The 25572-nt window shown below is 35.7% G+C and overlaps 1 protein-coding gene across 15 annotated transcripts in view; it reads right to left on the reverse strand.

The window, feature by feature from the left end:
• The window catches only part of LOC146397825 (uncharacterized), a 226180-nt gene that overhangs the window by 190445 nt on the left and 10163 nt on the right, over positions 1–25572 (reverse strand). For 11 of the 15 annotated variants that reach the window (XR_014825004.1, XR_014825002.1, XR_014825005.1 and 8 more), the window contains one exon: positions 16869–16950. Coding sequence is in view for 9 of the 15 variants with exons in the window: in XM_084991731.1 (XP_084847857.1) it covers positions 16869–16950 (82 nt within the window). In the remaining 6 variants the exon portion in view is untranslated. Of the gene's footprint in view, positions 1–16863; positions 16951–25572 lie in introns of all 15 variants that reach the window. The other 4 variants (XR_014825003.1, XR_014825001.1, XM_084991726.1 and 1 more) reach the window with 1 other exon arrangement.

The raw sequence follows: 25572 nt of genomic DNA on the forward strand, positions 1-25572 counted from the left end.
TTATAAGTTGACTCTAAAATTTACAATAGGACAGCAAAAGCCCGTAACAGACAAGCCATCCAACCAGAAAAAGAATACAGTAGGGAACTTGTTCTACCAATACAGAGACATTATTACAAAGCTCTACCCATTAAGTCAGTGTGCTTCTGGGAGAGACAAACTGAACACTGGAGAAGAAACAGACCTTCACACATCAGGAAAATATTTAATGCAAGTTGCCCTGAAGATCACTGAAGTACGGATGAATCATTTAACAGTGCTGAAACAGCTGGTTATTTATTTGGGGGAGAAAAGGAAATTGGATCCCTACTATATAACATATAAAAAATTCCAGAGGGATTAAAGTTTTGAGTAGAGAAGAGGCAAGTCTCTAATATTTTAAAAATAAAATATAAGAGAATATCTTTATGAACTCAGAGTAGGGAAGGTTTTCTTAAGACATAAAAAGAGTTAACTCTGTATGATCAATAAATTCTACATTATAATAAAAAATTTCCGTTCATCATTAAATACAATAAAGAAATGTGAAGAGATGAACTACACCACCACAAAACACATCGCCAAAAAAAGATGCTGGTATCCCAGAATATGCATCTATGTTTGTAGGTACGTATTTGTCTCTGTGTATATTTTATAAAATTTGAATTTAAAATGGGCAAAATGCAAAGGGGTTATCCCTAATAAGGGGTGTCCAAGCCCAAGTAGGGTGAGGCAGGTGTCCATGGTGGAATGAAGAGAACAATGTGGTACAGGAGTCAGAGCCCAAGCTCTGGACGGGTGGTTTGGGGTGAGCAGAACCTTGTAGGACATGGTCCAATACTGAGTGTCAATGCCTGAGCTGGGTGTTCATAAAAAGATGCACCATGCTAGGCAATGTAGTAACTCAAGTAGGGGTCTTCCACATAGGTGCCTCTGATGCTCAAAGAGAATTGCAGGCTGGCAGAGGGTTGATGGAAATAGCAGATTTATCACATACAGGGAGACTGATCGAATCAGCAAATAAATTTAGGAAAAGAGGCAAGTTTCTCACTGAAACTTAGAAGGTACAAAAAAGGGAGAAAATGTGATTTAACTCTATAAAATGGGAATGAAATTGGAGGTAGCAGTATGGTTGAGGAATGACATGTCAAAAAGACACAGAAGCCAACTGGAAGGGGATCCCACTGGCTAAATAAGGGTGAGATAAGCTTCAAAATAAGTAACAACAGTAATGGATTATAGCTCACTGAATAAAATACAGAATCATAAACTCATAGCGATACAAATAAGGTTTGACCAAGAAAGGGATATTTATAGTTTCAAAGCACCTCCACACAAAATAATTATTAAGGACAGAGGAAAAATGAGTAATTTCAAAGTAGAGACACCTGGCCAAGACTCTGAGTCAAGTAATCCACATGAACTTCAAGAGTAGGTCAAAATGAAACCATGAGCCACCTTACAAGAGGAAGAGAGAAGACACAGAGTAAACATATGCGATCTTCCTGCCAAATATTCACAGCCTACATCTAATCATGAGGTAACAGTGGACAAACCTAAAGAAAAAGACATTCTACAAAATAACCGGCCTACATGGTCTTTAAAAGTGCCAAGGTCTTGAAAGTCAAACAAAGACGGAAGAACTCTTTCTGATTGAAAAAGGCTAAAGAAATGTGACAAGTAAAATGTAAGGTGTGAATCTAAACTGGATCCTTTTACTATAAAGGACATTACTGGGACAACTTGAGAAAATTGAATGAGATCTGAGGATTAGCTAGTAGTAATGCATCAATGTTAATTTCCTGATTTTGACGGCTTTATTGTGGTTTCTAAGACACTCCTCTTGTTTGTAGGAAAGACACACTCATTTATTTAGTGGTGATGGAACATCAAAACAAATCTTCAGGGGAAAAAATTATCTTTTTTGTACTTGCAACTTTTCCATAAGTGTGCTATTATTTCAAAAATTTAAAAGGTAAAAAAATAAATGCAATTTAATGCACAGCTTTAAGAATGTAATGGACAAAAGATACGAACAAACATCCTACGTAAGAAGAATACCAATGGTATTTTCACATGACAAGATGTTCAGCCTCACTATCAATCAGAGAAAAGCAAATTAGGACCATAATAAGATACCACTTTGTAGCCACAAAGTTAAGAATCCTGAGAATTCAAAGTTTTGGCAATGATTTGGCCCAATGTGGGGTTCTGATATATTACTGGTGGAATATAATTTGACCCGAAGACTTCAGAAAACAATTCAGCATTATTTCATATAACTGAACATTCTCTATCCTTCTACTCTTGGATACATATTCTCAAGTCTTGCACATGTACACCAGTACACATAAAAATGATCACTGATATTAGCAATGCTTATAATATACATACCTACACATACATCTGTATCAAGGTACAGACACATGAATATAGATATATCAAAAACAAACAAAACAAGTAAACAAGACTCCCAACAACAATAACCCAGATGTCCACCAACAGGATAATAAATAAATTCATACAATAAAATATTACTCAGCAGTGAAATAAACGAACTACAACTACATTCAACGATACAGGTTTCGAATAAACAAAATAAATTTTAAAAAGTCTCCTAAGACTATATACAGAATGCTACCAATTTTTCAAAACTTAACAAAACGTAAAATTTAACAGTATATTATTTAAGGATAAAACCAGTATTATTAAAAGAAGTAAAAGATTAACACAAAGATGAAGAGTAGCTGGGGGTCGGGGAGGGAAGTAAGGGTCAAGGCAGAGGCAAGGAGAGGCACAAGTTGATAAAATTTTTTTTTTCTTTTTTTCTTCTGTCTTTTTAGGGCTATGCTCGCAGCATCTGGAAGTACCCAGGCTAGGAGTGAAATCAGAGCTATAGCTGCCAGCCTATACCACAGCCACAGCAATGTGGGATCTGAGCCGCATCTGTGACCTACACCACAGCTCAAGACATTTCTGGATCCTTAACCCTCTGAGCGAGACCAGGGATCGAACCTGCATCTTCATGGATACTAGTCAGGTGCATTACCACTGAGCTATGACAGGAACTCCCAAGTAAAGTTCTGATCCCACTGGGTCCTCACAAAATCATTCTGATACTGTGCTTCATGATTTAAATATATTCCTTGTTTACCTCATTCATGTTCACATAATAAAAAAGCAAGCTGCTATATCTGGCAAATCAGAGTTTGATAAGAATCTTGTTTAGGTAAGCACCTTAGTAATTTGCACACATGAACAAATGCTAACTAACAGGCAATGGATTTTCCTAACTCTCCTTTAAAAAAAAAAAAAAAGGAATATATAAAGAAATACACTCCAAAGAACTTACAGGCAAATATGCAGATAAAAATTGATGGTGTGCTCAATGAAACAACGAGGATAATTCATATCTACTGTCAATTTGGTTTCAAATAAAAGTAACATAAATGCTTGCTTAATTGCTAGAGATCTGCAGAACTCTCTCACGAGATAGCCTCATGGGTCACAGAGGCCAACATTCGCCATGACTGGCCAAAAGTGCAATGAGAAAAGCCTAATTAATCTTAAAGAGCAAAATTTCTTTGCCTAATAAATAATTTTTTATATTTATTACATTGTACTTTTATCTGACAAAATTATAATTCAGTTTTCTCAACTACCTTACATTATAGCTAGGACACATTTTATCAAATAATATCTACTTCTTGGACAATTTTTAAAAGCTTTTAAATAAATTAGAAATAGTGTTCTAAATCAAATTTTCTACCAACGTATTTCGTGAGTACGTATAATATGAAGGGTACTTCACAAGGTACTTCTCAGCATTTTATGTGATACACATAGACTGAAAATCTTAGCTATGTGTAGCATTCTGTTAAATACAAATAAGTGCAATAATCTGGTTAAAAGACATCTTGGACTCATTCCTTTTCAAAAGAAAAGCCACAGCATCCCGATAAACTCACCTAGAATATACTGTACTGATCTTTCTCCTGACCTGGATCACCACTGAATGATATGCCTGAGCATTAACTATCGGCTGCACAAGACTGACGAAGCTGGGGGAGGATAACCTATTTATTAATAACACGTCTTTAGCCTTTAGAAGGATAACTAACCACATCATGTTCAGAGGAAAGAGACATGCACTAAATCCATTATCAATGGATTCTGTGGTGTATTTCTTTTTTTAATGTCTATTTTTAATAAAACATAGAGCTTCAAAATTCAGGCACTAACTCAAAGAATAAATATATTTAATATGCAATTTTTGAAACTAAAATACAGTGGGCATTAATATGTAATTTTTGAAACTAAAATACAGTGGGCATTAATATGTAATTTTTGAAACTAAAATACAGTGGGCATTACATCAATGTATAAATGCTTCTTTGAATACTCTCTTAAAATTTATTCCAGTCTTTTGCCATATTTGTTCAATGGAACACAAAATATCCACTCCCCTCCCAAAATAAACTTTGTTTCCACATTTTGTATTCTCTCCTTGTTGTTTTCTGAATGTATGTATTAAAAAAGCCATTATTTTTATATTTCCTGTTATTAATGGCCAAAGTAATCCTTTAAAAATATATATACTGATCTGTCTTCAAGAACTATTTATATACATGTTTATCTGACATCTCAAATTTAATATGGGAATAACTGAGTCCCTGTTCTTGCAAATCTCAAATAAATCAACTCCATTCTTTTAATTGTTCAGGTCCAAAATCCTGGTTGCCATCCTAGATGCCTCTCCTCCTCTCATATCCAATTCTTCAGCACATGCTGTGGGCTTTGCCTTAGAAATATCCAGAATCCTACTACTTGTTGCTGCTCCCGTTCACGTCACCATCATTTCTCCTCAATTATTACAACAGCTTCCTAACCTAGACCTCTCTGCCTGTTAGGTCCATTTGACACAACTGTCAAAGTGATTCTGTGCCAATATTACATAGAGACATTGTAAAAAACTGTCTGGTGGCTTCTTCCCCTTCTGACCTCACTTCCTGTGACCCTGCCTTATTGACCCCACTCCAGCCACAGGGTCTTGGACTAGAATACTCTTCTCCCCAGCGAGCTGCAACACCAGCTCCACACCAACAAAGCCTTTACTCAAGGCACCTTCTAGATGAGACCTTCCCAGGACATAATCTGAAATTTCATGCACAGCCTAACCCAGAATTGCCATGCTCCAATCTTTGTTTTAATTTTTATTTAGCACTTGCTAATAAGATATCATCAAATTGAACTTTATATTTTTGTTTCTCTCACCAATAAAGTGTAAGGTTCTTCTCTCTCGGTTACTGCTCTATCCTCAGGGCCAAGATGAACTGGAATACAGTAGGCATGCATTAAACATATATTGAATCAATCAAGGCACAACTGACCTATATTTTGTGATCTCATAAGAAAACTTACAGCAATTAACAAAACCGTGAACTCCCTTAGCTGTGTCAGTTACGTGGCGACCTTCTGAAAGACAAACCTCCCTCTTTCTTACTTGATGGCAGAATGTTCATGCTTTTTATACCCTTAGGAGGTGAATGTCCATTAGGTCAAAACACTTAAGACAAATAATGTTTATTTGGCCAGAAAGGGGTTTAGGCACAGGCATATGATGAAATTAAAGCCAATGAAGTTTAGTAGAAAATGTTTTCCCCACTTAAAAAAAAAAAAGGCATGGAAAAATAGCTATCTTACAATCACAAAGTGACATTGTCAAAACACTCGGATGGCAGAGAATATGGAAAATACTGTATGGGTCCTTGATAACATCATTATGACAATTAATTAACCACCAGTACTCTAAATTCCCTGTTGGGTGAGATACACTCTTTATTGATATACTCTTTATTGTTTAAGCTATTTTAGTAATGCTTTCTATTACTTATATCTTGATAACACAGGAACATTTTTCAACTATTCAGTTTCATGAAATGTGTTAAGTCAAATTAAAATGAAGATAGATGTCCGGTGGTTTCCCCTTTTTCTATCCTGAATGCTTAGAGAACACATCATATGACAATAAACAAGATCTTTCAATGTGATCAGTTTTTCTCATAGGAATAACTATATAAACACTGCGTTTGTTCTTAACTAAGAACTGAAAATAAATATATGACCAAAGCCAAGGCATTCCAAACACAGAGCTTCAAAATACTTCAAATAATAAAATGATATGCCTAAAAAGATTCTGCAAAATGATCGGTAGTCACCCAAAGAAGGAGAGAGAGAAAATTAGGTGGTAAGAAGGGAGGTGGGGAGGTTTTCAAGGTCAAGTCAAATCAGATGGAGATGTAAGTAAAATAATTCTGTTTGCTTTGTGTGGGTACAAGGCAGTTGTGGGACACCTCCATTCCTCCCATTCATCGGGACGGACTGGAAGGGAAGGGGGTTGGGAGTCAGTAATGGTTTGAGTCCAAGGGCTAAGAGTCATCATGTTTTGATTTTTAACTATAAGCTAATCCATTAGTCCGTAAAAAAGTCAAAACTATTTGAAACTTAACTCTTCATGTTCTCAATATAACAACCTACGAAACCACAGTGCCTTTTTATAAAAGTCTTTTACAGTGAAAATTCCTATAAAGTCAAGTCCCTCTGCCATTAAACATTTACTTCAGAACTAGTGGAACCAAAACAGAGGATATAAAAAACGAACTTTATATAGGATAAACTTTTCCCTATTCTTAATATAATACTTATAGTATATAATAACTATATGGTTAGCAATCTTTTATTAGTTGTCATTTTGATGAATTGCAGCTCTTTAAAAAAATTATAGAAAGCTATTGAGAAAAGTAGAGATTTCTTTTAAAATCCTCTCACCCTGTTCCACAACAGTGAACAAAAGAGGTAAAAATGATTCTGTTGGTCAAACTTCAAAAAAGTAGTCATGAATCAACTTAACTGAAAGCTTCAGTCCAGAAAATAGATCCCATCATCCTAAGGCTGACTGCCTTTTGACCTCTGGTACAATCCTTGCCTCTCCCTACTCAACCCTGCTTCTTCTTTGGGTCACTCTACATACAGGAAATGAAGCAGGAAGGAAAGCAGATGCATGAATAAAGACTGGATTAAAAGTACAAAGCCCTGGGAAGATCAGGAAAATGAGCGTTGTCTTAAGCCATTCAGCCTGCCATAACAGAATACCATGGGGTAGGAGGATTAAAAGCAATAGAAATTTATTATAGTTTTGGAGTCTGGGAAGCCCAAGATCAAAGTGAGGGTAGATTGTCTGGGGAGGGCCTGCTACCTGGTTCACAGACAGCCAGCTTTTCACTATAACTTACTGGCAGAAGGGAAAAGGAATTTCTCTTGGGCCTTTTTATAAAAGCATTAAATCCATTCACAAGGGTTCCTCCTTCATGATCTAATTATCTCCTAGAGGCTCCACCTCGTAATACCATCATCTTGGTGGTAGTGGGGAGGTTAGAAGTTCTTTGGGGGGGGGGACATACATCAGGCAGGTGCAATGTAAACATCTATTTTTACAAAATATAAATTAGATGTTACTTTTACTACAAGAGATTCCAAGTATTTCAGTATTTTAATGTAAGTCAATTAGACATACATTATACAAATGAGGAGAAAAAAGCCTTTCCTCCCCAAATTCCACCATTAATCACTACATGAAAAAAATTCAGAACTATATTTCCCACAAGTACTCAAGTCCATGTGTAAAAGTTATCTATAAACCAAAAAAAAGAACTAAAAATTACTACAAACCCTGTGCCAGGAGCTGCACTGTACTTTCCACAGTTTAATTCCTTTAATTCTCAGAACAACCCTATAAAATCATCCCCATTTTACAGATGGGAACACTGAGCCTTAGGAAGCAAGATTGTTAGCCCAACATCCAGTCACTAATAAGTGGCAGAGTTAGGATTCGCACTTGTTCAAAACCACCATACCACAGTGCCTCAATCCCGTTAAATTCAATCCCACTTACATGGAAACACTGATTTGAACATGGTTTCCTAAAGATTTGTTAAAAGCCTTAAATATATTTCTATACTTTAATGACTCTCAACGTGGCATGTACATTTTAATTTTTATTTATTTATTTAATTTTTTGGCTGCCTTGTGTCATGTGGAAGTTTTCAGGCCAGGGTTCAAACCTGCACCTCAGCAGAGACCCAAGCCGCTACAGTGACAATGCCAGATTCTTAACCCACCGCACCACACAAGAACTCTGGAATGCAAGTTTTTAAAGCAACTGTGGCATAAGGTGAGCGATATTTAACATGAAATTAATACTGTGTTAGTTTTCTTCCTGTTTTATAAGGTTTCAAAGAATTATACACCTGTCCACAAACATGAGTGTAATACTATATGCCATAAAGATTTTATAATGATTTATTCCTTAGTGTATAGGTTGGGCTACCGTGAAGCAATCATATTGATCACACTTGGCTACCATAAGGCAATCACGCTGCTGCATCTTTGTTATCAATGCATGAACTGTTATACTAGTAAATAAGTATGAATTTTTCACTCTCTTTTCACATTTGATATCTAATGTTAATAATGCATATAATATCCACAGTGTTTTACCTCATATATGAGAATATTGATGTATGTACTGACAGACATAAATAATGTAAATGGATGATGTAAACTTATCATATGGATGAAGATAGTACAGTACAGTGCATTTTTGCTTCCTTATAATTTTCTTAATAGCATTTTCTTTTCCCTAGCTTCCCTTAATATAAGAATATAGTATATAATACATATAACTTACACAACGTGTTAATCGACTGTTTTAACAGTAAGGCTTCTGGTCAACTGTAGGCTCTTAAGTTCTGAGGAAGTCAAAAGTAATACACAAATTTTCAAATGCAAGAGGCTGGGGGTTGGTGCCCCAACTTCCATCTTGTTCAAGAGTCAACTGTGCATTGCTTTTGTCATAAGCATCCTGAATTTTCCTTCCTGGAATAATGCCCATTAAACCCTTCTGCAGGAAAATCTGTATGACTTTTTATCAAAAAGCTGAGGAATTGTTGATACTTTAAAATAAATCTTGACCCAGTAAGAACTGGCACTAGGCCTTTTATTTTCTTACAGTCAGCAAAACTACAAATCTATAAAAATTCAAATAGTTAAGGGCATGCATTTTAAAGTACTTACATATGTAGTGTGTCACTCCACAAACTCACACTTTTATACTAAAAAAATGTTTTTGTTATGTGAGCAGAAATCACTTTTTAAAACCTGTAATTGCTATGCAAGGAAAGAAAAAGCAAGTCCACATGGGGTTTAACTAAAGTTATTACTGGGTCTATGCACCTTGCTTACAGTTCAGATGCATTCAGAAGCTGCTGTTTCTAACCCTGTACTAATCTAGATCTTTGGAAAAAAATCAAATGAAGGCTGATTTAATCACCTATCAAAGACAAGCAACTACGTAGGTGGAAGGCAGGGTTAGAGGAAGTAGAAAGAATGGGGTCGGTAGATAGCAGATGTTAACTAATTCAAACTTGAAAGATGTTCAAAAGTATAGACCAGAGTTTATGAAAACTCCTAAAGTAGAAAAGAAACAAAGAAAGGAAAATGTGAAGTGTGTGGAAGAAAAGGTCCTAATTTAGAGGGCATTCTGTTGAGTAAACAGTGGTCACTCCAAAATTTATTTTAAACTTTTGAAAAATAGAGAAATAACACTATTGTCAATAACATGTTATCTTTCTAAAATGTCACACTTGGTGACAACGAATTTTACTCTCTTTTATTTTCTGGAATAGTTCTGTGATGTAGGTCGTATCCTCATTTTACAGATCAGGAAACTGAGGCTTACATTAAGCAATTTGCTAACAGTCTGCATGGAGAGCTGTGGCTCAAATATAAATCTTACGATTCTAAGACCAGCATTTCCCTCATCATATATTGAACTGTGGCTGTAACTGTGGCTACTCTTAAGTGTCTGCACAAGGTGTGAAAGAGAAATATACCTTTTGGGTTAATTTTTTTTTTTTAAATAAAACAACTACTTCTGCCTTTTTTCAGGGGAAAGCAGGAATCCTCATCTTAATAAATGTTTTCTTTGAAAATACAAGCTTATAAGCTAATGACTAGTGAACATGTGATAAGCCTACCAGAAAAAAATCTAAATGCTAACACGAATGTTTTAAACAGTTCAGTATATTCATTTCAGACAATTCCGGTGATGAAAAAAGCATGATAATCCACATTTCACATTAATGACCAAGAGGAAGAGAGGTTACACAATTTTGCAGAAGGCTTTAAAGCTAAAATAATAGCATCCTGTGGTCACCAGACTAGATTTAAATTGTATGTGACTTTCTAATAAATACAGTAATGACGTTTTTTAACCCGTAATAGAAACTCCTGGGAGTACTTAAATAAAATGAAAATGTTACCCATTTCTTATTTCTTGAAGTTACTGTGAAAATGGCAAATTAGCATGAACTCAGTATTAACACAAAGCTCCACGCACATATTTTCAATTCACCTGTCAAAGTAACTTGAACAATATTCACTGTCAGGTTACATCCATTTCTATTAGAATAAACAGACTTTCTTTCAGAATTTTTGTCTATAATATAATAAAAGCAAAGAATTATTTAACCAAAAAAAAAGACTTAATATTTTCTAAACGTTATAACCTCGGTAACAAAGTAAGGGTTCTCTGTACTGACGGCCTAAATACATCTGGGCAGCCAGATGGGTTAACTTCCCAAACCTATTTAATTGCCAAAAGAGTATTATCCAAATTCTTATGAGTAAGGAAGACCCAGAAAGTACAATCATTCCCTCCTCCTCACAAATTCAGTCTCTGCCACCACTTTGTGTCACCAGCATCTGAGCATTTAAATACACAAGACCATAATGGGCCCATTATGTTCAGGGCCTATTTTACGCATGATGACAATATTCCTGGTTTAAGATGCTGGTCTTATGAAATTCATTTCTCCCTGAATCTCGACCTATCTCTTTCTTTAACTTACAGCTACCATTCAGGGATACGTGACACTCAGATTTTGTTCTTGAAGGGAGAAAGAAAAAATCTCTGAAAGTCAGAAATTTGTTCTATTCCCAAACACTGTTCTTAGCCCTAGAACTGTACCCTAATCAAATTAAAAAACTTTGTCATCTTAAATTCAGTCCTGTTTAAAACCTGCACTAGCCAGGTAAGCTATTTAGTTTTAAATACTCCAAGGAAACAGAATTGACAGGGATGGGGTCACCTTTAAGAAATGAATGGAAATCTGTGAAATGATGCCCTTCAAAAAATGTAATTAACTCCAATGTAATTCAACATGAGGAATTAAGGATCGATTTTAAAAGTTAACAAAACTTTTAAATTCATTCACCTCCGAAACTGTTACATTTCCAACAGGAAATTCATGACTTTCACCAAAAGCCTCTGTATTTTCTTTCTTGTTTTAGATGAATAGTAAAGAGACTTACGAGAATAAACATTCAGCTACCATTAAATCAATCTTGCCATTATTCAGGTAAGAAACACTAAAACAACATTCTATATATTTCACATTAAGTTAAACCAAAGAAACTTATATACTCAACAAAATATAGTCTGGGTCTTATCACAAATGTGTGCAAAACTTTGGAACATACAAATTGCTGACACACACGCTACCATTTCACCTTCACGCAAATCACAAGCAACAGCTATTGCACATAAGTTTAAAAAACTTGCATAATATAAAACAGGATGAAACTTTAAATCCTTTGTTTCTCAAGTTCTCAAATATAGCCTGGAGTTATTTTTTCATCAACATTTCAATTTATCACTCTGCAAATGGGAGGCATCAGGCTGGGTGCTTTATAAGGTGTAATTTTGTAAAAGATATGATCCTTTCCCTTCAGAAGTTTACAATCCTGCTGAAAAGATCAATAAAATAACACTATGTGAATGGTACTCATCACCTACTAAGATTGAGTAGAAGAGGGCATATGTCCTTTGCTTTAGGGTGACCATTCAAATCACAGGATGGGTAGCATTTTGGTAGCATTTTGGTAAAAGAAAACTAGAAGAAGATCACAACACATCTGAGATGAAGATGGCGAAAACTGGCAGTAAAAGAAACGTGCAGTTAACATGCTCAAGGATGAGGCAAATGCAATATGATGCAAGAACCAGATGGAAATAGGACTTGGCCTTTATCTTGTGGGCAAAGGTCTTTGTGTTCAGGGTAATGATTCTTTCCTCAGAAAGTTTTACTGTGCTGTAGTGTGTGGAACATATTGGATAATAAAAACTAAAGGTAAAAGACCAATTAGAAAACTACTATAGTAACTGCCTAACAGTCATGAAGTACTAAGGCTTGAATGTGGAAGATGGCAGTGGAAAAAGAAAGAAACTAAATCTCATATTTGCTCCTGTTCTAATGAAAATGATTATAGAAAGAGTCTTGCATATGGTTGCCTACTACCATGTGTTGAATATATAAAGGCATAAGATAAGGCCAAAAATTTGCAAATAGACTTGCAGAAAAGACTTTGCTTAAATCATCTCATGAAGTTACCTATTCTCCTTTGAATGCATTCCAGTATATCATATATCATTTCTTAATACTGTAAGTCTTTGATTACTATCATAGGTGACCTAAAATTTCAAAAAACTATAATTAGAAAATATCTGTATAAAATGGAAAGACAACCTATACTTTTATAGAAACTACTTCTTAAAAATGATCAAGGTCTGCCTGATTTCATACTGATTTTAAGATACCAAAATACAATGACTGTCTTTATATTTTATAAAAAAACATTGTATCTCTTATAAACATACTTCTCAAACTGATTACCAAAATGTTACGACCCAAATGGAAAAATACACACACACACACACACACACACACATATACTCCAAAGATAAATTACCTGACCATAATAATACACCCTATTTTTAAAAACCTCATGACTACATATTACTTTTAATAGCGGTGTATATATACATATATGTGTGTATGTGTATATATATATGTTCAATGAATAAACTTTCAACTAATTCAAATCACCAAAATGTATTATTAGAAATGTAACTGAAGACTTTTTTCTTTTACAGCTGCACCTACAGCATATGGAAGTTCCCAGGCTAGGGGTCAAATCAGAGCTGCAGCTGCAGGCCTATGCCACAGCTTGTAGCACTGCCGGATCCTTAACCCACACAGCGAGGCAAGGGATCAAACTGGCATCCTCACAGAGACAATGTCGGATCCTTAATCTGCTGAGCCACAGTGGGAACTCCTAACTGAAGATTTTTGTTTTCTCTTCCTTTAAATATTTCCTGCCCCATAAAGTCCATAAAGGCAGATTTTCAAGAGCAAAAAATACTGTATCTTCTCCATACAGTCAAGACATATTTAGTCAATAACTACTTATGAGCAGCTTCTAGATGTCCAGAATTTTCTTAAACCACTTCATTGAGATATGATTTATAGCCAAAAAGCTGTACATATTCAATGTATACAACTTGCTGTGTTTGGAGGTAAGTATACACTCAGGAAAACATCACCATAACCTATGCCATAAACATATACATCATGTTCAAGTTTCCACCCGCCTTTTTATTTTTGGTGTGATAAGAACACTTAACATGACTCTTAGCAAAATTTTAAGTATAAAATATGGTATTGCTAACTACAGGTACTATGATATATAGTAGATCTCTAGGATTTATTCATCATGAATAAGAGAAAGTCTGTACCTTTTGACCAACAGCTGACTCCCCCTCCCCCACTTCTTGGTAACCATGGTTCTACTCTTAGCTTCTATGAGTCTGATTCCCTTAGATTCCATCTGTTATTCTGCATCTTGCTTATTTCACTTTAGGTAATCTTCTTGGGGTTCATCTGTGTTGTCACAAATGACAGAATTTCTTTTTTTAAGGTTGAATACTATTCCAATGTATGTAAATACCACACTTTCTTTATCCATTCATATGTTATTGGACATGCTGTGCTGCTTTCAAGCCTTGGTTACTGTAAATAATGGTGCAAAAAAACAGAACAATGCAAATAGCTATTCAAGATCCTGATTTTCACTTTCTTTGGATATATATACCTAGAACTAGAATTCCCAGTTCACAGGGTGTTTCATTTTTAAGTTTTTGAGGAAACTTCATACAGTTTTACACAGTGGTTATACCAGCTGATGCCCAGAATTATGCTAAGTTCTTCCCAACATATCAGTGACAAACACGACAGAAGATTCTTGATCTCAGAGAGCTTTCATTTCGGAACGAGAAAACGATCAATACAAAATTAATTTTAAAAACATTCATAGTATTTTAAAAGTGGAAAGTGTTGTGGAAAAAGAAATCAGAGCAACCTAAGGAGGAAGGAGAGAGGAGGCTCCCAATTTGAGTGGAGTGGTCACCAGCACAGACCATGGAGAAAATGCCATGGCCTTATCAGCTGATGCAAGAACTTTAGCTTTACTGCAACTGAGGTGAAGGCTTTTAAGCAGAGGAATGATTTCTCTCTTTCTCCAATGGCTAATAACATATGCTATTATAACTGAGTGTCAAAGAGTAGAGCTGATTCATTTAAAAGGGAGGAAGGAGTACTATTAAAACGTGTCAGTGAGGATGGCTATAAAACTACTACCTTATATCAGAAAACAAGAATAAGAGCAAACACAAGTGATTATGGCCAGTCTTGCTTAATAGGCTTTACCCCTCCTGGCAACCCTCTGGACATGACCATTTTCATACCGTATCCATATTCCAAATTCTGAACACAAAAAAGTTTAAAACAAACCAATCTGGTAGCAAAATCTGACCCAAGTTCATGTGACACTTGGCAAATATATACATAAAATATATACATAAAATATATACATAAAGAACATTAACCACCCAAATCTAGGTAACCAAATCTAGGTAACCTTTAAATATACTAATTAATGGAAAGTCATAGGTACATCTATTTGTATACATACAATCTTTTTTTAACTGCCCTATTTTACTCAGAAGATAGTGGAGTTACATCATATGTCACTTTATCACATTAAAATTAAACCAGCCACGCTTAAAAAAAAAAAAAGAAAAAGAAAAAACAACTAAAATTCTATCTAGCATATAACCTAGATTACAATAGATGACATGGATCTGCTGTTACAGATTCTGATTTTACAGTTTAAAGATAATGTACTTTTCATACAAAATGCCCCCTAAATACTGGCTAATTGCTTTATGTGGTGTTCAACCAAAACCAAAAAATGCTATTTATTTCAACACTGAAGGAGAAAAAGCCTGTTTGAGACCTACTGAAACATACTATATTAGCATCTGCATGGCATCTTTCCATCGACTTTTTTAGGATAATTTTAAATAGATATGAATTTGACTAAGGCACTGTCTTTAAAAAACTCAAGGTGTAACTTTATAACTATGCTGGCTAATACACACATGGCTACCGAGTAGTTTAAAACTGAGCAGTCTGAACTGTGATGGACTGTAAAGTAAAAATACATGCTGAATTTCAAAACCTTAGTATGAGAGAAAAGAATGTAAAATATCTCATAATTTTATACCAATTAAGCAATGGAATAATATTTTGCAGATATTCAGATAAATAAAATATTTTATTAACTTCCCCGGTTTACTTTTCTGTTTTAAATGCGCCTACTAGAAAATTTAAAATTTGAGCAGCTCACCTTACACTTCTACAGAATAACTCTGCTCTCTACTAAAGACTGAGAAAAAGATTAATACAAAATTTCACAAGTACTTATGTTGTAGAATGAATAATTTCACTTTAAATCACTAGACTACTACGAACACAGATAAAAGTAGCAATAAATATTCATCAGAAATGCAGAAGTACTACTTGTGTTACTCATCCACATCCATGATTTTAGATATTCAAAGAGGTATCCAAACATCCAATAATAAAGCAAAAGTCTTCCTTATATGATAAGTCTCATTTGTTTTAAAACCCATTTTAAGATCATGACTATCCAGTTAATACAGAAATATGTATTAAAGAGGTTGACCTATTCACTACAACTTTAACAAATACATTATTAAATGCATTGTGCATCCTTCCTTTATCTGTTTCTTTTCCAAGCAAGACAACTGGCAAGTTTTTAAAAAAGACAAACATGAGACTTAGGGAAGGTATAAAAGTGGACACCAAGAAGGAAAGGGTAGATTTGGCTGAAGGAACTGTGTTCGCCACTGACTTCAGCCAAATAGGCTGGTATATCCTCATGGGGTCTTGGGGTTGTAAAGAACAAAAACACAAGGCAGGGAAGTCTCACAAATGATGATCCTAATATCCTTCCTTCCTGGTAAGAGATCACATGTGCTGAGACGCAGGGTCTACAAGCAGATGAACTGTTATGCTGCATCAGTCTAGACAGATGTGATAATGCAGGGGGAACTCAGCAGATGATGTTCAGAGGCAGAGTCAGGTGACCCAGTTAAATGTGTCCACGGACCCTGACGAAAGACCGATGGAATCACAGAAGGCAGCTGGCTCCTACAATGGGAGGCAGAACTGCCATGGGCAGGAAGAACTTCAAGACTGCCTGAATGTTTAATGTATATTTCACATGGTCTTAGATTAATAGAAATTTTTTATAACTCATTTTCAAATTACAACATTCTTTAAAATCATACTATACTGAAATGGTAAAATGTAAATACCTCAGATGTTTAATAAAGACAAAACTGGTTCAGTCTAAACCAGATTTCTTTTTCCCATACAAAATTCAGAATTTACCAACACTAAAATATGTACCTCTTCTCTGTTACAAATGTCAAACAACTAGTTTATCAATCTCTGAAACTTAAGAAAAATAAACAATTAAAAATAGCATAATATTCTTTCTTTCATACAACTGAAAAGGCTTAACTTTATTTTTTAAAAGTGGAGCAATGAGACAAAATACAATACCTTCTGGATGTGTTTCTCCCAAATGTTAAAATAATGGGTCCTGAGAACTGAGTCCTTAAATCGCTCACAATCCAAACACTCTCTGAAAATTAACAGAAATAAGTGTTACTTCAAGTGCATCTTAAAGAATTTCAATAGCATGTTTTACAATGAAATCTTAACTACAACTAAAATAAAATATTTGAAAAAAAATTCTTAATTATATATGTTTTCCTTGGGCATAGCTGTTGACCACATCTGATATAAATATGCTTTAGAAAATTATTTATACTAAAGCACACTACCTGTCTTTACACTGAATAAAGACTCTATCACCAGTTCTTAAATGTGTGAGAAGTTAATGTCAATAACCAAGAGGAATTCTGATCAAGGATCTTGGGAGAAAGTGTTAGAATCACTTGACAGTTAACATAAGAGTTGAAATACCTAATTTTTTCCCCAGCTCATTAGAAACAAAAAATGTTAATAGAACCATCCTAGATATAGAATGACATCAACATGCAGGAAAGTTTATACCTTCAAGAACAAAAGAGTGGGTGAAATGTTTTTTGGCCAGCAAGAGACATGCCCACACTTTAATACTGTGGTGGCTGAGGAAACTGTATACTGATCAATAGGCCAGTGGACAGTGCAACTAGCTGCTGATAAGGAAGGTATAGTACAAACTCCGAGATTTCACCACAGCAGCATTCCACTGTGTTTATGTCTGGGTTACATCTCTAGAATTCTCAATTCCCCCATCCCACAGACTATGATCAGTTCTCAAGGATAATAGCTGAGCCTTCAGATAAACCCATCCATCTAAACTTAAACTCCCAAAATAAAGTATTCTTCATTATCACTTCATTTTACCTGATACCCTTCAGTCTCCTTAAAACCCATACATAGATTATAAATGTCTGCGGGAGAGGTTCCCTTAACATCCTAGGGAAGTAGGCTCTTCAACCACTCTGCCTCTGGGTCACTTTCTTTGTATCCTGCTTACCGTTACTCTCCCTGCAACTGAGAGCCTTTCATTCATCTCTGAATCCCCCAGTACCTAGTAAGGTGCAAGGCATAGAGCTGATGCTGAGCGAATGTCTGCTCATGTAAGACTTTATCAACTAATATTCTAAAGTTAAAAAAAAAAAAAAGAAATACAAATAAAGGAAAGAAGGTTGGTCATAAGCCAACCACAATGAAGAATACCTGCCTTTCTTTTAACTTCATGTCTCATACACCACACACTCAATTCTCAGTCTTTCTCCATAACCCCCACCTTTTCTCTCTCAGTTCTTCATTAGCAAGACTCTCCTACTATCTATGTCAACACTCCCTTAACCCCTAGAGACAGTCAGCTGGGCTGGGTGGCAGATCTCTTTTCTGCCCAGGTGAATTGGGGACTCTAGTCCTGCTGTCTGAGGTCCCGCCTCAGTTGGCATGGTGACTGGGCAAATCCTTTACACACATGCATCAGCAGCTCCTGAGCTATCCTCCAGCAGCAGCAGAGAATGCCACCTATATGTGTAAATGAAAGATACTTAGAACCACAACTAACGGCAGAATGTTCCTAAAATTGTATTAGTAGACAGTAGGCATCACCTTAAAACAGAAAACAAATGAAAAACCCTGAAGATACCGCCTAGTGATTAAAAAGAGAGAGAGAAAAAAAGAAAAGCATTATCATTTCCTACTAGGACACCATTTTTCAGCAGCTAAATAAAAACATTACCAAATCATTTTATATAATAAAATTTAACCTTATTTTGACCTTCCTCATAAAGCAAACAAACCTCTCTATCCAATAAAGTTCCATCTGAACTATGTAAGATGATAAGCAATACCTTAATTGCATTCATTTACATGACTTTGAAACTATTCTGGGCTGAAGTCACTGACTGCAAGGTCACAGAATACAAAAAAGTAAAATGTATGCAATTCACCAAGGAGGAATGGTGTACTCAGACACTGGGGTAGACCGTCCCCCTCCCTCATTAGGAGACACCAAATGCTTCATGCAATCAACAGGTGCAGCCATCCCTAACATCTCTATCTGATATCTAATATATCACACATATACACAATGATTTTATAAATATACATATAAAATGTCGTAAGAATATATATTTGATAAATCCATCATATATTACGGTTTTCTTACTAAAACCAATCTCCCTGAATAGAGGCAAAGGACAATCTATGCTTTAACTGCATTTAAAATCAAAACATGAAATAAGGGCTATTATTTTTTCCATTGTCTCACAAAAATTTATAACAACTAAAATTCAGATTATAAAGCTGTAACAATTTTTAGGACAAGCATTGCCACACAGGATGCTAAGTATATTAAGTGCTTCTGCTTTCAGTTTTCATAACCTAAACATTTATTCAACTGATTTGCTTAGAGGAGAGACTTTGACATGTCTTAGAGTCAATAATACCACATTAATAAAAGTAAAGGAATACAACTGATTGACAGAAATTGACTACCATAAATTATAAGGGACCATGTGTATTCTTCAAAACTTCAGATTGTATCCTAACACAAGAACAAGTTAGTCCTACAAGGTATTTCCCTTCAGTAATATTCTAATACAAACTAGATATAATTAGTCTTTGAACTTGCTGAAGAGAAGGAAACTAAAAGAATAGGATCTAGGGACCTTTAAAAATGTTTGTAACATTCGTATGAATGTAGAGCCTCACATATCTGTTCTAGGTTTAATACAACATCACCAGGAGCTTCATTTAAGAAGTTTCTGTCCATTAAATGAGATAAATCTCTCATATTTAATTTGCTACCAAAGCACTTTGATACTGCTCAAACCAAACTTTGGCAAGTTAAATATGATTTAGTGAATGAAAAGTAATGATATAAAATTTGGTCTTCTTCACCTTCTCTCCCTACACAGAAGGGCAGGAGTATTGCATGTAAATCTGTATTAGATCCAAATCATTTCAACTGATGCTACTCCACAAAGAATATAAGGATGAAAAAATTTATTTAAATACTATATTCCTAAATAAATCCCAATACCTTGATGTCACTTTGTCCTTTTTAAATGAGAAAAAAGACATCTCAATTTCTCTCTATAAGTTAGGCCAATTTGTTGTGGAATAGCTTAGTAGTAAAATAAATGCATACATATATTTTAAAAAGTACTAGCACTTTTTATGATCCACACATAACTCTCAGTGACCCTATTTTCTTTAGATATTTTAATTCTTTCTATAAGCAGTAATCCAGGGTTTAACATGATATAGATAATACGCATGATTGTATAATAAGCAATTTATGGTTCACATAGTTTGATAAGGACAAAAGGATTGAGCCCATCAGCGTCTTCTAATATTGCTTCCAGTGTTCTTGGCCACATTTTTATTTGATTTCAAACCTCGGGCTCATGATAATTTTCTGATAAATAGGATAACTTTCTGCTATTTCTCAAATACTTCCCTCGGTCCATCCAAAAGACTGAGTACAGCTTTATGTCCCTAAAGCTCATTAATCATGATCACAATACCTAAAGTTCTATTTCATATACATAAAATTAGGACTCTCCTTTCCTTGGATATTAGAATATGTTAAAAGCAATTTTTAAAACCACAATCTAGCCTTTGTATCTTTATATGAACTACTTACAACCTTGAACTGAAAACGAAGTATATTAATGGCATCATTCTTACAGGTCTCAAAGTTGAAGAAAAAAGTCCAAGCCTGGGTTCTGACACGTGCATCTGAACAGCATGCAGCAATCTCAGGCGAGCTCAGTAAACACTACCCACGTAGCAGGTATGCGTGTGTGTGTGTGTGTGTGTGTGTGTGCGCGCGCACGTGTGCACACACACGTGCCCTCCTCTTTCCATCTTCTCTTTTCCTTTCCCCTTCCTTCCCCAGGGAGGCCAATGATCAAAATATTACACTTAATATGGTATGGTATAGCATGGAGGTAAAAGATTCATCTTGTCTGAAAAAGAGGTGCCTAAAGAAATGTATCCATTCTGAATGCAAAGTTAAATCCTAGACGGACAGGATGCTCCTTAACCCAGAAAAGAACTTGACTCGAGTATAAGGAATAGACCAAAAACACTGCACAAGATGAAGTGTATCTAGGAGGCCATATCTCCATTGGAAACACTGGCTACAGCATATGTTAATTGACAATTCCTTCTAGGAAATATTTCTCTTCCTCTCTCACCTGTTCCCCCACCCATCTTGCCTTCAACTCCATAAACAGCAGTTATCCCCCATTATAAAACAGTTGACGGTTAAAACAATGAGCCAACGAAGAAAGTACAATATTCTATAACTGACATTTACTGCACTGGCCTTGGACTTCTAATCTTTACCAGACGGGCACACAAATCAATCCATCAGCTCATAAAGGTGTGCTTTTTTAACCTCTAAAACAGATGGGATTGGCCAGAAGTGTCTGGCATGTCAAACTGCTAATCACTGCTGCCCTTTGCACAAAATAACCCACTTAAGTTGAGGCATGGTTGCACTGTAACCGACATTAGTCTGTGGGAAACCCATTTAACTGTCACACACTCCTGCCACTCCTGCTCTCCCTTAATTAAGCCTAATGCCTTATGCTTTGACCTTTTGTTCTAGCCTATTAACCCTATCTAGTACAAGTTCAATTATGTTAAACTAAAAACTTTGCCATAAAATATTAAATGCCAAGCTCAAAAAATCATAAGGGACAGCCTCACAGCCCTTAGTTCTATGCACCCTGGAACTCCAACAGGAAAACCTGACTTTTGAAGTGATACTGATTACGATAGAGTCAAGAAGAAGCCAAATAATCATTCGGGTCCACCCCTCTTATTTTACAAACTGAGGCCAGAAAATATTAAATGACACACCCATTTCATAGCTGCAGCCCAATCTCACTGAAAAGAACCCAATCTCTGGCTCTGATCCTTTATTCTTCATGGTGTCTCTGATTAATAGTCAAACCACCTGGGAGTGTACTAAGGCGACTAATATTTTCACCACATTATTACTGTCACCACCTATGAAAACATATTACACAAACAGGCCTAAAGCAAAATGAATGAGGACGTCAACAGAATTTCGAGGTAAATTTTCCTTTCCTCCCTACACCAAAACTTGCCATCCACTCACTACTTCTTCTTTTTAAAGGAACGTATTGAGAAGTGCTAAATTCTGTAACGCTCACAAGGCAACAGGTACACATTTTTTTCTTTATTGATATTTTGTTTAGGTATTCAGCAGAGCAAGTGACTTAAGTTACAGAAAGCAACTACAACTTGCTACTCATCCGCAATAGAAAAAGCTGGCTATCTTTACAAATATCTTTTTACACCTAGATATACGTGGATTGCTGTTCACAGTTACCAGAATCCCCCAAAATAAAAACAAAAAAGTTTAAAATTCACCATAAAATAAAATCAAACATAGTCTAAACTAACATGCTATCATCACAGGGGTATTTTAGTTGTGGTATATACAATAATGTGTGCTAATATTCCTCTTTCCACTTATTTCACACAACTAGAAAAACTGACCACTCCCACGGTGACACATGAAAACAAAGATCAATAACATCAAACAAAACTTGGATTTCTACCAATGACTCATGTGAGGAAACACAGATTAATTTTAGATTTTTGGAAGATTTAAGGTCAGATTTTAATCTTTTTTGTTGACTGCCCAAAGGCCTGCTTTTGTCTATTTTCAGTATTAAACAATCCTGTCATTTTTTGCCTTTAGCAACCTGGAACCTTATAGGTTAGCATAATATGCCAGTAAGTGGAACACAGAGTGATTTTCAAAAGAAAGATCACTCAAATTGTGGGAAAATGATAAATAACTCTAGTAACAGAACTTACTATTTTTCTTAAGGGGTAAAAAATAGAATGTGTACAAGAGTATAAAACTCAAAGGGAATGTGTTTATGGTATTAGAATAGTACCTTCAAAGGAAAGCATCTCTTGGCATCATCAGAAGGAATACACACAAGGATGGATGAGCAGGCAAAGGGAAAACAAACACTGGTAGCAGGAACAACCAGCAGAAAAATAATGATTCAGAGTCTCATGCACCTTTTTTACTGTAAAGGGTATTAAAGTTAATTTAAATGAGACATCGCACCTTAGCTGTAAGAGTTGGTTCATAAAGATAGAAACTAAGTTTGGGTCTCAGACACTGCAGAATTCAAAAGTGGGCAATTTACACTAATGCATAGAACCCAAGCACTCTATAACATACTGACTGACAGTAACAACGAAAAGAGAGAGCAGTTAGATACTCAGAATCAGCAAATGTGAAAATACAAAGTAGAATCTATCACATTAATAGTAAATGTGCTAATGTTTCTACTCTCCCTTTGGACAATAGCCCATTATCCTGCATATCTTCTTTTACTATGATTTATAAGCTTGTGAATAGAAATATATGTGAGCCATGAGAGATTACTTTTTTGCTGTTTACAAAAGACATCCACTTCCAAGTATGCACAAAGTTTAGTAAAAACATGTCTTCACAAGCAAGAAACTATGTTAAAGTTACTTTAAGAGCATTAGTTATATCTCAATGCTTTATATGTATACCCAAATAATCTACACATTTTCTTGAAGCACTTGCATATTTACTGCTAGTCTAGAAATTTATGTGCTCCATTTTAAAATAGTATTCTCTTCTGCCTTAGCATTGTTAATCTAGTTGAAAATAATAATTCTCTAACAGTTAGAAAATTCACCTCTAGTGAAGAACAAATTCTAATTTTTAAAAAATAGCACAAAACTAAAGTCTTATAATTTACTAGGTTTTGAACCATCAAGTCATTTTTGATGCCTTCTAACTTTTAAGATTACTGAACACCAAAATTAATACTGGACATGAGATTCTAAGATGCCTCCAGTGTCCCAAGCGGTCAAATTCAATGCAATTAATTAAATGCGTCGTCGACCTGGTGGATCCTTATGACTACTGCAAGGGAAGCTAAGGAAACTGTCCATAAGGCTCTAAAAATATTGTTTCATTTCTTTAAAAATAACTAAATGCAGAGTTCCCATCGTGGCTCAGTTGTTAACAAACCCCCGACTAGTATCCATGAGGACGTGGGTTCGATCCCTGGCCTCGCTCAGTGGGTTAAGGTTCTGGCATTGCCGTGAGCTGTGGTGTAGGTCACAGACACGGCTCGGACCCCGAATTGCTGTGGCTGTGGTGTAGGCCAGCAGCTGTAGCTCAGATTCAACCCCTAACCTGGGAACCTCCATGTGCCATAAGTTTGGCCCTAAAAAGACAAAAGATGAAATAAATAAATAAATAAAAATAATTAAATGTTGCCCCCAAAGATTTTGCTGTACATATTTTCTAATGTATTGTAAACTGTGTATTTTTGAAGAAACTTAGCATTACAAAACAATTTCAAGTGCCAAGTAATTATAATGTCACCAACAGTTAGTTTCACTTATTCCTTCATAATTAATATGCCTGGAAAGAAGATGATAAATTTTAAGGCAGAAAGATTACTCCTTTTAGAAGTTCTAATTTAAAGAGACTAAAGAAAAAGTGTACAACAGCAGCTATTATGCATAAGTTATTCAGAATAATTAGCAGCTGCGAGGTTTAAATACACAAAGGCTACATTCCTAACCACCAAACAGCCAGATTTTACCAATACTCAGGATGGCCTCCTAGGTGCCAGCCACCTACAATACTGACAGTACACTCACGAATATGCTCCTATTCACGGCACTTACAGTCCACTGAGGAGGACAGACATTTAACAAGTGTGACTTGTTACAATCAGGGGTACAAAGAACTGAGAAACACATCTGCTCTTGTTAGAGGCTTGGAGACAGTAATGCACATCTACACTCTCTTGCCCACTGCCCCGTGAGTGAGAATATTCCTTTCCAATTTGTTTCACTGAGGTCAGAAGTGTGGCCGCTCGGTGGGTCTGTGGCCCACATCAATGGCTACTATTAGGTTTCTTTTCTCTTGCTGTCTTTCTAGAGGGGTGGACATGGATGTGCTTGGTGCAGGGCACTGAGCACCACGGGTCTTACACAGTGCCCTCTTGTCTGAGCTGGTACCTTTTCACAGCTGAATACAGAAATGGGGTCCATAACCTCTGTATGATGTTTCCAGTTGAACCAACAGATCTAACCACGTCTACTGATGGTTTTACACTATTACTCTCGGGTAGTCGTAGGGCTGGCCTGTGAGTGTTCTGATCATACTAGTCAACTAAAGCTACCTGACTCTGTTAATCTACAAATAGTAGTTCCCCTCCTGAGTTTTATATAGGCTTCAAGTGTACATAACATGTAGAAACAAAGTACTGCATGAACAGATGTGCACCTGCTCTGTAAAGCTCTGTAAAGCTTTTCTTTTTAAACTCTCACCCTAGTTCCAAGTTCAAGAATATCAACTGAATCATAAGACTGTTCTGAAGACCATATTTTAAGAGCATGAGAAGAAAACAGGCTACAAAAGACAAGGGTTATGACATAGCTGGCCCTGCTCACACCACTTCTCAAGACCCAGACCTTCTGATTACCACAGATCCTTCCATGAGGTTGGCTAAGACCTAGGTACTCTGCTGAGCCCATCACCAAAGGTTAACAACCACCCATTAACACCTAGTACAAAAGCTCCTCTTTCTGAGACTGCCTTAGCACAAACAAGTGTGAAAGAAATCAAGACTTAATGGCTCACCCTGGGTTTACCCAGCTGTGACCTACTGGT

This window comes from Sus scrofa, chromosome 13, assembly GCF_054392235.1.
Source record: "Sus scrofa isolate SSC_HxYL_T2T_F1_AM1 chromosome 13, Sscrofa_HxYL_maternal_Yorkshire_Landrace_v2.0, whole genome shotgun sequence".
NCBI lineage: Eukaryota > Metazoa > Chordata > Mammalia > Artiodactyla > Suidae > Sus > Sus scrofa.